Source organism: Fukomys damarensis, unplaced genomic scaffold, assembly GCF_012274545.1.
Source record: "Fukomys damarensis isolate Sample0158 unplaced genomic scaffold, DMR_v1.0_HiC HiC_scaffold_22, whole genome shotgun sequence".
Taxonomy (NCBI): Eukaryota; Metazoa; Chordata; class Mammalia; order Rodentia; family Bathyergidae; genus Fukomys; species Fukomys damarensis.
Genome location: NW_022900934.1, coordinates 11371724 through 11386785, shown reverse-complemented (window position 1 = coordinate 11386785; position 15062 = coordinate 11371724). Strand labels below are relative to the sequence as shown.

The window sequence follows — 15062 nt, the reverse complement described above, 5'->3', positions numbered from 1 at the left end:
CCCTAAAAACCCTACTTCTGAACACATAAGCCCTCTGGGGGACATCTTAGATCCAAACTATGACAGTGTCAGTGTGTGTGTGTGTGTGTGTGTGTGTGTGTGTGTGTGTGTGTATACAGCTTCCTGAGGTCAAGAAGGCAGGACTGATTCCTACAGGTTGTCCAAGGGTTTTTTTGTTTGTTTTGTTTTGCTACCAGGGATAAAACTTGGGTCCTTGTGCTTTCAAGACAGGCAGCAGAACCACTGAGCTAAATCCAGGTTTTATTTTTTAGATTGGAATCCCCTTACAGCTTTTGAGCACAGGAATGATTAGAATTTTAAGGTATCAGTTTGGCCCACGTGTGGAAGACCAAAAAGAGCCACATCAGAGTCACACCATTCACAGAACTGTTGCAATTATGCAGATGCGATATGGTGGCCTGGACAGGAAGGAAGCAGCAGGGGTCAAATCCAAAGGCCTTAGGACAAGGTATCAGCCTTCCGGATGAGGTTCCACCTACCCTCACAACCTTATCTTTACCTTCCTATAGCCCTGACCCCATAAGGCAGTACTGTATGAATAGAAGTCAATTAAGAATCTGTAGATGCACTTTGGAAATCAACATGGAGATACCTCAAACAACTAGGATTAGAAGTCCTGTTTGACCAGCTATTCCCCTGCTGGGTGTCTTCCCAAAAGAATTAAAAGAATCATACCACAGTGATATGTATTCACCCATGTTTATAGCAGCACAGCTTATAATAGCTAAAACTTGGAAGCAGCCCAATTGCCCATCAATTGGAGACTGCATAAAGATTTTCTTTCATAAAATTGAGTACTACTCAGCCATAAAGAACGAGAAACTAGAGACACTTACAGCTAAGTGGATGAACATTGAGGTCATACCCTTCAGCGAAATTAATAAAACACACCTGTGTAAATACCGAATAGTTTCTCTGGTGTGAAAAACTAAAAGTGTAAATAAGGATCAAAATGCATAACTGATATTGTGTAAAAAAAGGTCTAAAAGAGGAGAGGAAATGGAGGGGTAGGGGAAAGATAAAAAGGGAATAGAAAAAATATGATAAAAGGAAAAACATGGAAACAATGTCTTTGTAACTAGGGAAGGGTGGAGGGGGTGAAGGGAGGGCTGGGAATGGGGAAAGAACCAAGATGAGTCATGTAAGGGTACAAGATCCGAATGATTAATATAACTATACTGTATACTTAAAATGTACTAATAAACTTAGTTAAAAATAAATTAAAAGGTTTGGAGAAAAATTTAAAAAGCCAGAGAGGCAGAAGATGAAGCACTGAAAAAAAAAAAGAATCTGTAGATGCCAAGCAGTGGGCAGACCTGTAATCCCAGCCCTTTTGAGTGGGGAGGTAGAAGGATCACAAATTCAAGCCCAGCTTGGGCAATCTAGTAACTCAGAGTGACCCTGCCTCAAAAATAAAAAAAATATAGAAAGGGTTGGGATGTAGCTCAGTGCTAAGCATGGGTTCAATTCCTCCAGAAACCCCCCACCCCAAGACAAGCATTTCATGAATCACGGCCTGAGGATGTAGCTCAGCACAGCAAACAAAAAAGTTTTGTTGAATCAATGAACAAATGAATGAATGATCCTTTCCTCCACCATCAGCACCTGTTTGTTTTGACTCTTGTTATGTATGTAGTCCAGGCTGGACTTGAACTCTCAATGATCCTCCTGCCTCAGCCTTCCCAGTGCTGGGATCACAGGCATGCACCACCACACCCGGATTTCAGCACCTATTTTAGACGCCAGATAATCATAAATGATTACAGATGGAATGCTGAACAATCTTTCAAGTCCACGTGGTTATTCTTCAGCAGATGAGGAAAACGGGCTAGGATTGCAGTGCCACGTCAGGATCCCTAGAACAGCCTAGACTTTCAATTGAGCCCATCCCCCACCCACATTTTAGCAGAGGAAATTCCTGAGTATTAGGTGGAAGGTACCATCCCTCAGGGTGAGTCACAGGGGCCTCACGGGAGTCCACCGGAAATCGCACTCGGCCAGCGACAGAGAAAGCGAGCCCCCTGGCTATGAGGCTTGCTTCCCCCTGACTGCGCTCTGAGAGTCCCAGAGATGCCCTCCCACGCAACTCCTCCCGCCCTTAGGCCACTGAGACGGCGGGACAGAGGGTCGTCCCGGCTTGGCCGAGGCCCCGCCCTCATTCGCCAGCCCTCTCGCGCCTCCAGCGGAAGCCGGAAGCGACGTGGGCCGTGCTAGCCTCGTGGCTCCGAACTCGGTGGTCTTGGAGGCGTCGCAGGATTGGGGAGAAGATGGCGGAAGAGGAGTGAGTGGGCTTTTCCGGGCTGCGGAGGCGGCAGGGCTGGGCCCCGGCGGGTGACGGCGAGTCTCTGGCCGTGGAAGGCGGAGCTCCTTGTGGCAGTTAGCCACGCAGACTGTGCCGGCATCTGTGAGAAGGGTGGGATGGGTCTGGGCGTACTTGGGCCCTAACAACCTCTTTCAGGCCGGACCCTCGGGCTGGGGATCTGCCGCCCAGCGCAGGCCTTGAGGTCTCTCTTGCCAAAACCTCGAGCTGTCTTTTCACTTTCCCAGTTTCCAGTTCTATGAAGATTACTAAACGCTCTGCCGCCTCGACGAAGTCCTCCCCATCCCCCACAACACCTGCTACTAAGCCAGTCTCCTATGTAACGATTAGTTGTCGCGTCTGTGTAACCCACTAAGTTTCACTCATTCATTAACCTGCCTACATAATTGCAGGCCCCAGGCACATAGTAGCAAAGAAGGCAGATTAGGAGCTGCCTTCAAGGACCTGCCACTCTAGTGGGAGAAGAGGGTAGATGGACCAGCAAGGTGGTTTCAAATCCTGTTAAGCCCAACGAAGGAAGTTGAATAAACAAGGAGGGATAGGAAGGGGGTGGTATTAGGTCCAAAGCGCCCGAAACAAGAAATGATTTAGTATTTTGGAGTGACAGAAAGGCAGAATGGTTGGAGTGTAGACAGCAGGGTGGCTAGCTGTAAATGATGAGGTGCAGGGAGGGTCTGTTTTCTCCAGACCACCAGTAGTCCGTCCCTACACCTGGAGATGGCTGCCATCTGCCCCTTGTCACATAGATGTCCTGTCTGTGAAGTATGTGAAGATTAACAAGGACCTCTTGATTGATACAAGGTTCCACCACGTGACATGTTTCAGATGCCTGTGGTCAAATGGGTGGCAAGTCATTTAGTTGACTCACTTATGGATCTCTGTCCTAGACACTAAACTAGGCCTCAGCCGCCCAAGGCAGAAGTGGTTTCACCCAGTGATTATAGAGTTTGGAAGCTTGATTCTGCCACTGACTGAGATGTTGGCCGAGTTAGGGAATCTGCAGAAGTGTTGTATTACCTATTGCCTGGAATGAGCTGGGCTGCATAAATAGCAATTCTCATAATTACTATTATCATTATATCAGTTTGCACCAGTTCACAGCCGCAACACAATGGGAGAAGAGTGTGGGTTCACAGCTGTGGGGCGGGGAAATTGGGGTGGAGTGGGGTATTCAGAGCGGTAACCCGAGCCTTAGGGAATCTGAGAAGGATTTTGTAAGGTGGGGTAGGACCTTCTGGCAAGTTCAAGTGGCTTTTTCAACTTTCAGAAATAATCAGGAAAAGAACGTAAAATGGGGAAATAAAAGTGTTGGGCTTTGGGATATGACGTGGCCAGTTGGCCCCCCATCAACTATTGAAGAGCAGGTAGCAGTTCGGTGCCAGCCCTACTTCCTTTGCTCCAGTCTTTTATGAGACTATTGAAAAGCACCTGAGATCACCGGTACCCTGCTGTGCAGCCTGCTCTTCAGGCAGGGGTTTCCTTCATCTCTTACAAAACCTGCAACTCCCGTAAAACACTTTGCCCAGTTCGCCTTCCAGTCTGAAGTGTGCATATTAATAGTTTAGAGCCTTTTTTCCTTTGTCTAATTCTGCTGCTTTTTACGTCCTCCAACAGATTCTCCAATACAACTCACGAGAGTTTCAATGTCACCCTCCACACTATCCTGGGTGTCACGACAAAACTGGTGCTCCCGACCCCTGCCAAGCCCATCCTTCCTGTGCAGACGGGGGAGCAGGCTCAGCAGGAGGAGCAGTCCAGTGGCATGACCATTTTCTTCAGCCTCCTTGTCCTAGGTGAGTGTGTGCCATCAGGAGTGTCTTAAACCCTGTCACTGCTGTTCACTGTGCAAGTCTCCCTCCACCTGGCTTTCGCTTTAAACCCTGAGGGCAAACCTCCAGTTTATAACTTCATACCAACCAGGGTACTCCCTCTGCCTTAGGAAATCATAGAAAAGCCCTTAGTGCATTATCTTAGATGGCATTTGGAAGAAAAAAACTAAAGAATTTTTGACCAAGAACCTTGAACATTTAATATAGTGGACTTCAAATTCTGCTCATAGAAGTCTGTGCACGTGTGTGTGTGTGTGTGTGGCAGGTGGCAAGAGGTGGGAGAGTCAAATGTGAAGGTATCAGTGGGAACAGCACTTTTGTCCCTTATGTTTATTAGGCTTCTGTGTAAATTTTTGTTTTGTTTTGAATTTATTTTAGTTTGGGTTTTATTTGTTTTTTGAGATAAGGTTTTACTACATAGCCCAGGCTGGCCTTGAACTGGTGGCAATCTTCCTGTTTCAGCCTCCCCAGTGCTGGGATTACATGTATGCACCACTGTGCCCAGCCTTGTTTTTTGAGACGGGATCTCACTTTATTTATTTGGATTTTTGTTGTCATTTTTATTTTTTTAAGACAGGGTCTCACTATGTAGCCCAGGCTGGCCTCCAACTTGCAGCAATCCTCCTGCTTCAGCCTCCTGAGTGATGGGATTACAGGTGTGTGCCACCATGCCTGGCTCGATGTAAATTTTTTATTAAAAGTTTCTTTTTAAAAACCTTTATTAGTGTATGTTTATGATATATAATAAACAGTCATTATGTGGTATTGGCATACACTCATATTACGTGTTTTTTTTCGGTACCAGGGATTGAACTCAGGACCTTGCACTTGTGAGGCAGCTGCAGTGCCACTGTGCTAAATCCCATGCCCTCATATTGCATCTTGATCCATTTCTTAAGGTTTTTCTGCTGAGTGAAGAGCACAACTCCTCACACCATTTATCTCTTACTGTCCCATTAACCAAATCATGACCTTTACTGTAACCATGGGCCACCTATGCTCTTACTTTCTTTTCTTTTTTTTTGGTACCAGGGATCAAACTCAGGACCTTGTGCTTATGAGGCAGGCAGCAGAACCACTAACTAAATCCCCGGCCCTACTTTCTTTTTTTTAATATACTCTTTCTTATTGTAATAATTTAGTTTAAGTGGATTCATTCAAACTTAAAATGTTATTTGCTTCCCCTTCCTGCTTCAGTAGGTGAGCAGATTTAAGCCTAGCGAAGTCAAATAATTGGCACATCCGGTTGGTGGGAGACCAGAGGCTGATGTCTAGGTTTCCAGACCTCCTCAGTCAAGAGGTTTAGATAATTGGGGAAAACTAGCTAGGTTGAGGCAGGAGGATCATAAGTTTGATCCCAGCTTAGGGAATTTAGAAACTTAGTGAGACTTTATCTCAGAATTTGAAGTGGGGGAGATGTAGCTCAGTGCAAAAGGCCTCCAGTACCTCATACACAGGCATGTGTTCACACACACACACACACAGAGGCAGAAACTCCCCTAGATGATAGATAATTGTTTTGGACAGAAGAACTCAGACTGAAACTACACAACCACTTTGGATTAGCTGACTAAGGAAGAAAGAATTTAAGACTTTGACCCAACTCTAAACTCTTGTTTGAAAGTGAACTTGATATGTGTACATTTGCTGCTTTCTAAAAAAATAATACCAGAGTCATCTTTCTAATTAGATTGTTTCAAAAGAGTCAGAGGTGGAACTGGGTTTTTATTGCATATTTCTCTAACGTCTCTTAGGACTGGCTTTTGAAGAAATGTATAACTTCTTTCACATTTGTGTCCAGACTGATGAGTGATCAAATAATTACAAAAATACAGTAATTTTATTTGAAATCTAGATTCATCCTTGTCTGTCATAGAGTTTTAAAAACTTTAAAATTGAATACCAAGAAAGTACCCAAATCAGACGTTATAATATTCCATGTAGATTTAATACACCCTGGAAATTTTTTTACCCTGTAAATCAAGGACTCCTTTTTGTTTTGTTTTGGCTTGGTTTAGTAGTTGAGTACAAAAGAAAAGCAGTTCTCTTCTCAATTAAGAAATCTTCTGAAGTCTCCTTTCAGAATTATGTGTTATCCGTGTGTTTACCTTGCCACTGGCTTGGAAAAACCTTTTGTAATCCCCCTTATAAAGGGAGGGTGAGAAGTGGCAGAAGACTCAGAGTAGCCCTGGGGTATAGAGCGTTTGAGATCAGCCTGTGTTAATCCAGTCCACTATCCAGTTCCAACAGCAAAAAGCTTTCGGTACTGTGCTTCCAAGTAGAGGCAAAGTCCTGCCTGCTCTTAGTGTATTTTGGGGGACAGGAAGGGCTGAACTGTACTTGCATTGTCTTCTCTTCAAACTGATCATAAACCTAGATTCTAGGCTCACTAGATGACTTGTTTTCATCTAATCGGATTCTAGGCAGTTGGGAGTCCGTAACTTCACTAACACGCATTGGTCAGCTGTAATAGCAGGATGGGATGATACCTTCTTTTTACATAAAATTAAAGGCATATTTTCTCTGATCTTGTTTATTATTATCATTTGCTCCTGATTAGATGTCCAAACACTGTAAATCTGATAGAGTAAAAAAGGAAATTGCTAGCTGGCTGGGGTGGTGCACACTTGGAATCCCAGCATTCAGGAGGCTGAGGCAGAAGGATCATCATGAGTTTGAGGCCAGCTTGGGCTACACAGTGAGACCCTGTCTGAGAACCCTCCACAATAAATAAATAAATATAAATAGGTAACTTGCTAGCTATTAAACACTGTAGGTGGACTGTAGTGAATTGAGAGAAGCTAGTCCATAATTTGTTGGAACTCCCAACCTGGAATACTTTTGCCACTTTAGTTTGTTATCATAGTTAAGTGAAAATGTGAATTTATGTTCAGCAGGCGTGTTACAGGATTATAGTGTGTCCCCTGTGCTAAGGAACAGTGCTGAAATTCCTTGTTTTGTTTTGTTCGCTGCTGGGGCTCAAACCCATCGCCTTGGGCACACTAGGAAAGTGCTCCACCGCTGAATTGCGCCTCTAGCTTCTCCAGTTACCTTTGGCTTTTAAAGCTTGAAGTCTGCTGAAATGCATTTGACGCTGGGTGATACTGTGTTTGACTCCATAAGAAACAACAGTCGTTATTGTTGACTTAAACTAGAGTTAACAATTAATGTCATTTGCCACATACATTTGTGCCTAATGGAGTTATTAAAATTGACATTTCTGTGCGCACTGTATTGTACATAATTATCACTTGAGGCATGAAAAGAAAGTGTGTTCACTTAGGAATATGCAGCCTTTGTATCATGCAGAAGTTTTTCTCCCTCCTTGCTCTGTTTTTTTTCCCTAAGTACTTGAAAACACGCTTGTCTTTATAAGTACACTCATAAGCACACAGACGCATGCAAGCACATATAGTTTGAAGTTTATTTTAACATAAATGGGGTCCTATAACCTGCTTTTTCATCTCAAAAAATGTCTCGGCATCTTTCCATGTTAATGTATTTTCTGCTACCTCATCATTTTTGTTGTGGCAAAATCAGCATCATAAAAACCATTTTAAAGCCAGGTGTGGTGGCGCACGCCTGTAATCCCAGCACTCAGGAGGCTGAGGCAGGAGGATCGCTGTGAGTTCGAGACCAGCCTGGGCTACATAGTGAGTTCCAGGTCAGTCTCAACTACATAGTGAGACCTTGTCTCAAAAAAAAAACAACAAAAAACAATTTAAAAAAATAAAACTATGGTTTAAAACATTAAAAGCAGCCACTCCCTGTTGCTCTTCCTTTTAGCAACCAGTATTCTGCCATCTCTAGGAGCTTGCCTGTTCAGAATCTTTCACATAAATGGAATTGTACAATGTGTCTTTTGTGACTGGTTTATTAACCTAAAGTCTTCAAGGTTCATCTGTGTTGCAGCGTGTATTAGAATTCATTTTTATGGCTGACTACTAGTTCATTGTGGATGTACTGTGTCATGTTTGTTTACTTATCAGTTGGGTAATTTCTACCTTTTGGCTGTTGTAGATAGAGCTACCATGAACATTTATGTACAGGTTTTTATGTGAATATGTTTTTTTAATTAAGATTATTAGTACATTTTAGGTATTCAGTACAGTTATATTCATCAATGGGATCTTGTACCTTTACATGATGTAATAAATATGTGTTTTTATTTCTCTTGGATATATACCTAGGAGTAAAATTGTGAGACTGAAAAGTTACTCTGTGTTTAATTCAGGAACTACCAAGCTGTTTTCCAGAATCAGCACCTTTTTACAAGGGTTTCAGTTTCTTCACCTTTTTACCAATGCTTGTTACTTTCTTTTTGGTACCGTGGATAAAACTCAGGACCTTGTACTTGAGAATCAGATGGCAGAACCACTGAGCTAAATCCCTGGCTCTGGTTGTTGATATTTATTTATTTATTTATTTATTTATTGTTTTTTGAGACAGAGCCTCACTATGTAGTTGAGACTGACCTGGAACTCACTATGTAGCCCAGGCTGGTCTCGAACTCACAGCGATCCTCCTGCCTCAGCCTCCTGAGTGCTGGGATTACGGGCGTGAGCCAGCACACCCGGCTCTGGTTGTTGTTTTTAATTGTTACCATCCCAGTGGGTATGCAGTCATGGCTCGTTGTGATCTTGGTTTGCATTTCTGTAATGATTGATGTTGAGCATTTCTTCATGTGTTTATTGTCATTTGTATATTTCTTTTAGAGAAATGTCTAGTCAAGTCCTTTGCCCATTTTTAAATGTACTATTGTTAAATTGTAAGTGTTCTTTATATGTTCTGAGCACTAGAGTCTTAAAAGATTTGCATATATTTCCCACGTTCTGTGGGTCTCCCTAAGTCACCTGGCATCGATTAGCCTCATGTTTAGCTTTTTGTACTAACAAACAACTTTCCTGTTTGCTGTTAAAGCTGCATACAGCTCTTTGATTTATGTGTGAAAGACAGTTTTTTTTTTTGTTTGTTTTCCCCCAGTATTGGTGAGTGAACCTAGGGCCTTCATAACTAAGCTGCTTCTTCAGCACTTTTTTTTTTTTTTTTGTACCAGTATTGAACTCGGACCCTTGTGCTTGCGAGGCAGGCACTGGAACACTGAGCTAAATCCCCGGCCCAGCACTTATATATTTTGAGACCAAGTCTCACTGTGCTGGGCTTGAATTTGGAATCGTCCTGTCTCAGCTTCCTGCAGTACTGGAATTACAGGCATACGCCACCACACCCAGTGAGAGTAAACTTGATTGCATGGTTTATTGTAATACTGGGGATTGCACTGAGAGGCCTCAAACATGCTGAGCAAGTGCTGTACCACTGAGCTGCATCCCCAGTGCTGTTAATTTTTAAAAATCCAGTGTGGTGCAAAGCAAGAGCAACAGCTGAATTTTGTTATCTATTTTCTGTCTACTTACTTGCTCACGTGTATGCTTTTCATTGTTTTCGGTCATAGGGCTGCTTATGCATTGGAGCTTTTTTTCATGCTTTTAGTGTTTAAAATGGGACTTTCTAACAAGGTTAAATTTTTTCAGAATTAAATATTTATATTAAAACATATCACAGAGCTGGACATGGTGTAATCCCAGCATTGGGAGGCTGAGGCAGGAGGATCAATGTGAGTTTGAGGCCAGCCTGTGCTACATAGTGAGTTCAAGGGTAACCTGAACACTCTGTCTCAAAAAACAAAATTAAAATAACATCACAGATTGATAAATTGTTTAAACCACAGAATAGAAAGAGGACAGAATTTCTATATTTACAACATTTACAATGCATTTTCTTTTCTCTGGCCTCCTGGTACTTTCTGGGGGGATTGAAGAAATCTGATTTGTCAGTATGGGCTCTAAGGGCGGCCAGTTAATAGCCATGTAAATTGTTTAAATGTTTTCTTAAAAAGCAGAGTTATTGGCCAGGGATTTAGCTCGGTGGTTCTGCCACCTGCCTTGAAAGTGCAAGGTCCTGAGTTCAATCCCCAGTACCAAAAAAAAGAAAAAAAAAAAGCTGAGTTATGTTTAGTAAAATTTAGTAAATTAATACTGTGATTAACGAGATAGTATACCACCTAGGTGTCAAATAAAGAAAAAAGACATGTATGCTAACATTTGGAGCATAGAATTACATTAGGAGTTATTCATGGGAAAGGACACTGTTTTTCTTATTTTTATTTTTTGGTCCAGAAATATTATTTTCTAATAGATCACATCTTTTTTCCCCCTTCTTCCTTCCTTTTGCCGTCCTAAGGATTGAACCCAGGCGCACTCTGCCACTGAGCTCCATCCCCAGCCCTTTATATTTTTTGAGATAGGGTCTTGCTAAGTTACTAAGTTGCCAGAGCTTGAACTTGGGATCCTCCTGCCACGCCTCCTGGTGCTGGGTTTGCAGGCATGTGCCATGATGCCTGGCCATCCTCCCTTTTCCTCGATGACAAAGGGAGGCAGGCATTATTCCTGAGGGGGCTGAGGAATGAAGGCCGCCGGCCAGGTGGGAAGCGGTACAGTTCACAGTGTTAAGTGCACAAAATCCTGCTGCAGTAACGTCCCTGGGCTTCGACACCCCGACATTATGACATCCCAAGCTGCTGTGCTCATGTACAGTCGAAGGTGATCATGGCATGACGCTGCTGGAGAGGATGCTTGGAGGACTAAATGAGGCTGCATTGGGAAGTGCTGTACCCAGCTGCCATAGCCAGCGGAGTGGGGGGAGGCACTCATCTTCAGATTTCTTTAATGTTCTTGTCATCAAACTGAAGTTTTTACTTTTCCCTGTTTGTAAAATACCCTCACTTCCTTCTGTGTTGAAAGAGAACCAGTCACATGGTGCAGACCATCCATGTGATCAGTTACAGTTGCGTTTATGTGAAAGTAATTTCACCGACTTCCTGTTTCAAAAATGTAGGACCATTTCCTATAATCCGGAAAAGTTGAATAAATGTAGGCCTGAGGATTTAGCTCTGTGGTTCTGCCGCCTGCCTCGCAAGCACAAGGTCCCAAATTTTATCCCCAGTACACACACAAAAAAAAAGTTGAATAACTGTAAATGGTTGTGTTAGGTTTTATAGTTTATTACAAAGTTAACCACTGGAGATCAGTGCTTCAGGCATACAAAGAAATGTAGAGAAAATTTAATAAATACTGTCAGTCTGCCTCGAGGTTAAGAAACAATAAGAACACAACAGACAGGGCCAGGGATGTAGCTCAGTGGTGCTGCTGCCTGCCTGGCTCACGCAAGGTCCTGAGTTCAATCCTTGGTACCAAAAAAACAAAACAAAACAAAATTGGGCTTTTAAGGGCCCAGATTTAGCTCTGTGATTCTGCCACCGGTACCATTAAAAAAAGTTGGGCTTTTAAACAATGTCTCATTTTTTTCCCCACAGCTATCTGCATCATATTGGTGCATTTGCTTATCCGATACCGACTGCATTTCTTGCCAGAGAGCGTTGCTGTTGTTTCTCTAGGTAAGTGCGTCTCAGTGACCCCACAATAAAAGAAGTAACAATAACCATGTTTTCCAAGTGCCTCCTTAGCATCAGCAGCCATAAAGGGCGCCTCACAGCCCTGATTCCATTTCCGCTGCTCTGCCTCCTGCTGTAGCGTTTTGAGTCCCCTTTGCAGAGAAGGATGCTGGGGCTCAGAGAAGGGTGGCGAGTCCCTGAAGGTCATGCAAAGTCCATCTGTCCCCCCATGAGCCCTTTCCATAGGCTGCTTTTTGTCCTTTGAGCACATTGATCTTACAGTTTAGGGTGGCGAAATGGCTCCCTAATAGTAGAGGCATCCACTTAAGATCTCTTTTGTTTCCTGTGGCCTTTATGAAGATAATTAGCTTCTAAGCCAAGTGGAGTGGATGAATCTGTTTAATAACAGATGTGAACACAGGCACATTCATTGAATGGTTAATGAAGGGCGAAGCAGAGACTTTAATTAGTGTCAAATTCGAGGGTAAAATGAGGGAATGATGCTTGAGGCATAGTAAATGGTTTTACTAAGGCTGCCTATGGCTTAGCAGTTACTGTAGTTCCTTTTATTAGGCTCCCCTTGCCTGCTGATAAATATTTTTTCCTTATTACCTCTGACTCTGTAAGTTGACTTTGCCTTATCAGTCTTGTTTAACGGGGTAGTGGTGCTTTCCCAGTATGCATGTGATGCAGGTTCGCTTTGGGAATGGACATTCGGACTCTGGCTTTCCCGTCTTCACCTGCCTGCTGCTACCTGGTGCACCTGCTACCTGGTGTACCTCAGACCACACTGTTCCTCAGGGGCAGGCTCAGGCTGTGAGCCTCCACATTGCCGTCTCATTTATAACATCTGGAATCGAATAGGTTTAAGGACAGTCACCACTCTGTAGTACTGATCTTGAGTCCAGAGTAGGAAACCAGTTTTATTCTGAGTTCCCATTCCCTATTTAGCAGATTCTAACAACCTAACAAGATAGTTCTATAGCTCTGAGTTTGGGAAGCTTACTCATTAACATTCCTTTCCTGCTACTAGGCACTCAGAAAATAACCTTCATGGCTAATACCCATTACTCTGGGGCAATTGGTAAAGGTTTAAAAAAAAACCACTTCAAGGAATTTACAGTTTTGTGGTCAGTTTTATAGTTCTTTTGAGACAGGATTTCACTTTATAGTTCAGGCTGGCCTTGAACTCATTGTGTAGCCCAGGTTGCATTTGAACTGAGTGGTGGAGGTGGGGACCCTCCTGCCTCAGTCTCCGCAGTGCTGAGATTACGGGCATATACCACCGTGCCCAGCTGGTAGTTTCTTTTTTTTTTGATACCGGGGAATGAACTCGGGTCCTCGTGCTTGCAAGGCAGACCACTGAACCGCTGAGCTAAATCCCCAGCCCCCAGCTTGTAGTTTCTTAAATAATAAAAATTATAGTTGGTGTTTATTTAGTTGTGCTGCCTGTAAAAAATGATAATTCTTTAACAGTAATTTGGTTTGGGTTGTCATGTTCCTTTTTTTTTTGTGATACTGGAGATTGAATGCAGGGGTGCTTTCTACCACTGAGTTATGTCTTCAGCGCCTTTTTTAAATTTTTGAGATAGGGGCTCACTAAATTATGAAGGCTGAGCTTAAACTTTGGATCCTCCTGCTTCAGTTTCCCAAAGCACTGCAATTATAGGTGTGTGTCACTGTGCCCAGCCATCACTGTCTCGAATGTGTGGGTTAACTGTGGCTTGCTGAACACCAGTGCTTGTTTTGGGGCTTACAGCAGACATTCTCAGTTGCCTACCCAATTCCTTCTTCCTAATCAGAAAACACCTGGTCAAAATTAGGGTTCTGTTTTCAAGGAAGAAGAGGACATGGCTTGTGGGTAGGCGACCAACAAAGTCAGTTTGGTCTTTGCAGTTGGATGTGATGGTGCACACCTATGATCCCAGTACTTTAGGAGGCTGAGGCAGGAGGATCACAAGTTTGTGTCCAGCCCCAGAAACTTAGTGACTTAGTGAGACCCTGTCTCAAAATAAAAAACTGGCTGGGTGTGTAGCTCAGTGAGAATGATGTGGGTTCAACTTGCAGTGAAGAAAAAAAACAAAAAAACAAAAAAGCTTGGTCTTTGCCCTCTCCTTTTCCCTTGATTGAGATCATGGAACCCAGTCTGGCAGGTGACATTGAAGGGAACCGTGCTAGGTGATGGGTCCCAGAAATGTTTTCTTCCTGAAAAAAACAAGGGAAGATTTTTCCCTCCCTCTTTTCCTCCCTCCCTTCCTTCCATTCTACTAATTGAGGAAGTGATGCCTGGATGGTTGCCATCATGCAACCACTGTGGCTCAAAGGCAAAAGCCAGAGCTGGGTGTGGTGGCTCATACCTGTAATTCCAGCACTCTGGGAGGCTGAGGCAGGAAGATCACGAGTTTGAATCCAGCCTGAGCAATTTAGTGACTTAGCAAGACCCTGTCTCAGAATTTTTTCTAAATTTTTTTTGCGGGGGTGGTACCAGGGATCAAACTTGAATCCTTGTGCTTGCAAGGCAGGCGGCGGAACCACTGAGCCAAATCCTCCGCCTACTGTTTCAGAATTTTTAAAAAACATAGTTTTTAAAGACGGGATGAGCTCAGTGTCAAGGCCTGGAGTTCGATCCCTAGTACCATCAAAGGTGAAAAATAAAAGATAAAAGCTGGAATAGCAAGAATTGCCAAGCGGAGTGGTAAGAAGCCCAGATGCTTGTTCTCGGTGCTGTTTTGTTGGCTCATACACCCTGGAGCTGCCTCTCTGCTGCCTGTTCCGTCAGATAATGAAATCTGTCCTTTAAGCCATTTTCAGTCAGGTGTTCTACTTGCGGCCGAAATTGTGTTAACTAATACTGAGCTTTTTCCATTTCGAGAGGCCAAACCCAGTTGAAGCTGATGGAAGAGAACAGATGGCTGGGGGTGGGGCAGCACATTGCCCACTTCTGTGAAGAAAAACTGCAGGTAGCTGAGCTTCAGACAGCCGCTCGACAGCTGGGTTAGGCCTCCTGGCTCTGTTCTCCATTTCTCAGCAGTGCTCCCTGCGCCCCTCCCTCCCCGCGCGTCCCGGCTTCTGTCTCAGGCCCGCTCGCTCGCTGCAGTTGCCCCGGGAAGGCTGCCTGCTCTTCTCCCTGGTGACTGTGTTAGGGCGAACTCCATGTGGCCACCTCAGAACCCATGGCAACGGGTGCAGTGGTGTTGGAGGTCAGCCGACGCTCTCTGTCTGCGAAGCCCCATGGACTTGGCAGACCTGCAGCCCGTACAGCCAGCCCTTGGGTTGGCTGTGGACAGTAAGGTCTGCTTTCAATACCACTTTGCTAACTCAGGCAATTGGAAAACAGCAGGCACATCCCAAGAATGCTGGGTGCAGGGACTATTTTTATTACATTAGAAGACATTTACTGGCCAGGGATTTAGCTCAGTGGCACTGCACCTGCCTCGCAAAA

At 43.8% G+C, this 15062-nt stretch overlaps 1 protein-coding gene across 2 annotated transcripts in view; it reads left to right on the top strand.

Annotated features, from left to right (window-relative positions):
* Positions 1–2207: 2207 nt before the first annotated feature.
* Positions 2208–15062, top strand: part of Slc9a8 (solute carrier family 9 member A8) — a 65128-nt gene continuing 52273 nt past the window's right edge. Inside the window, exons 1-3 of one of the 2 annotated variants that reach the window (XM_010618233.3) lie at positions 2208–2302; positions 3956–4134; positions 11543–11623. In XM_010618233.3, coding sequence (XP_010616535.1) covers positions 2289–2302; positions 3956–4134; positions 11543–11623 — 274 coding nt within the window. In that variant the 5' untranslated portion in view covers positions 2208–2288. The remainder of the gene's footprint in view (positions 2303–3955; positions 4135–11542; positions 11624–15062) is intronic. The other variant, XR_779069.2, reaches the window with a different exon arrangement.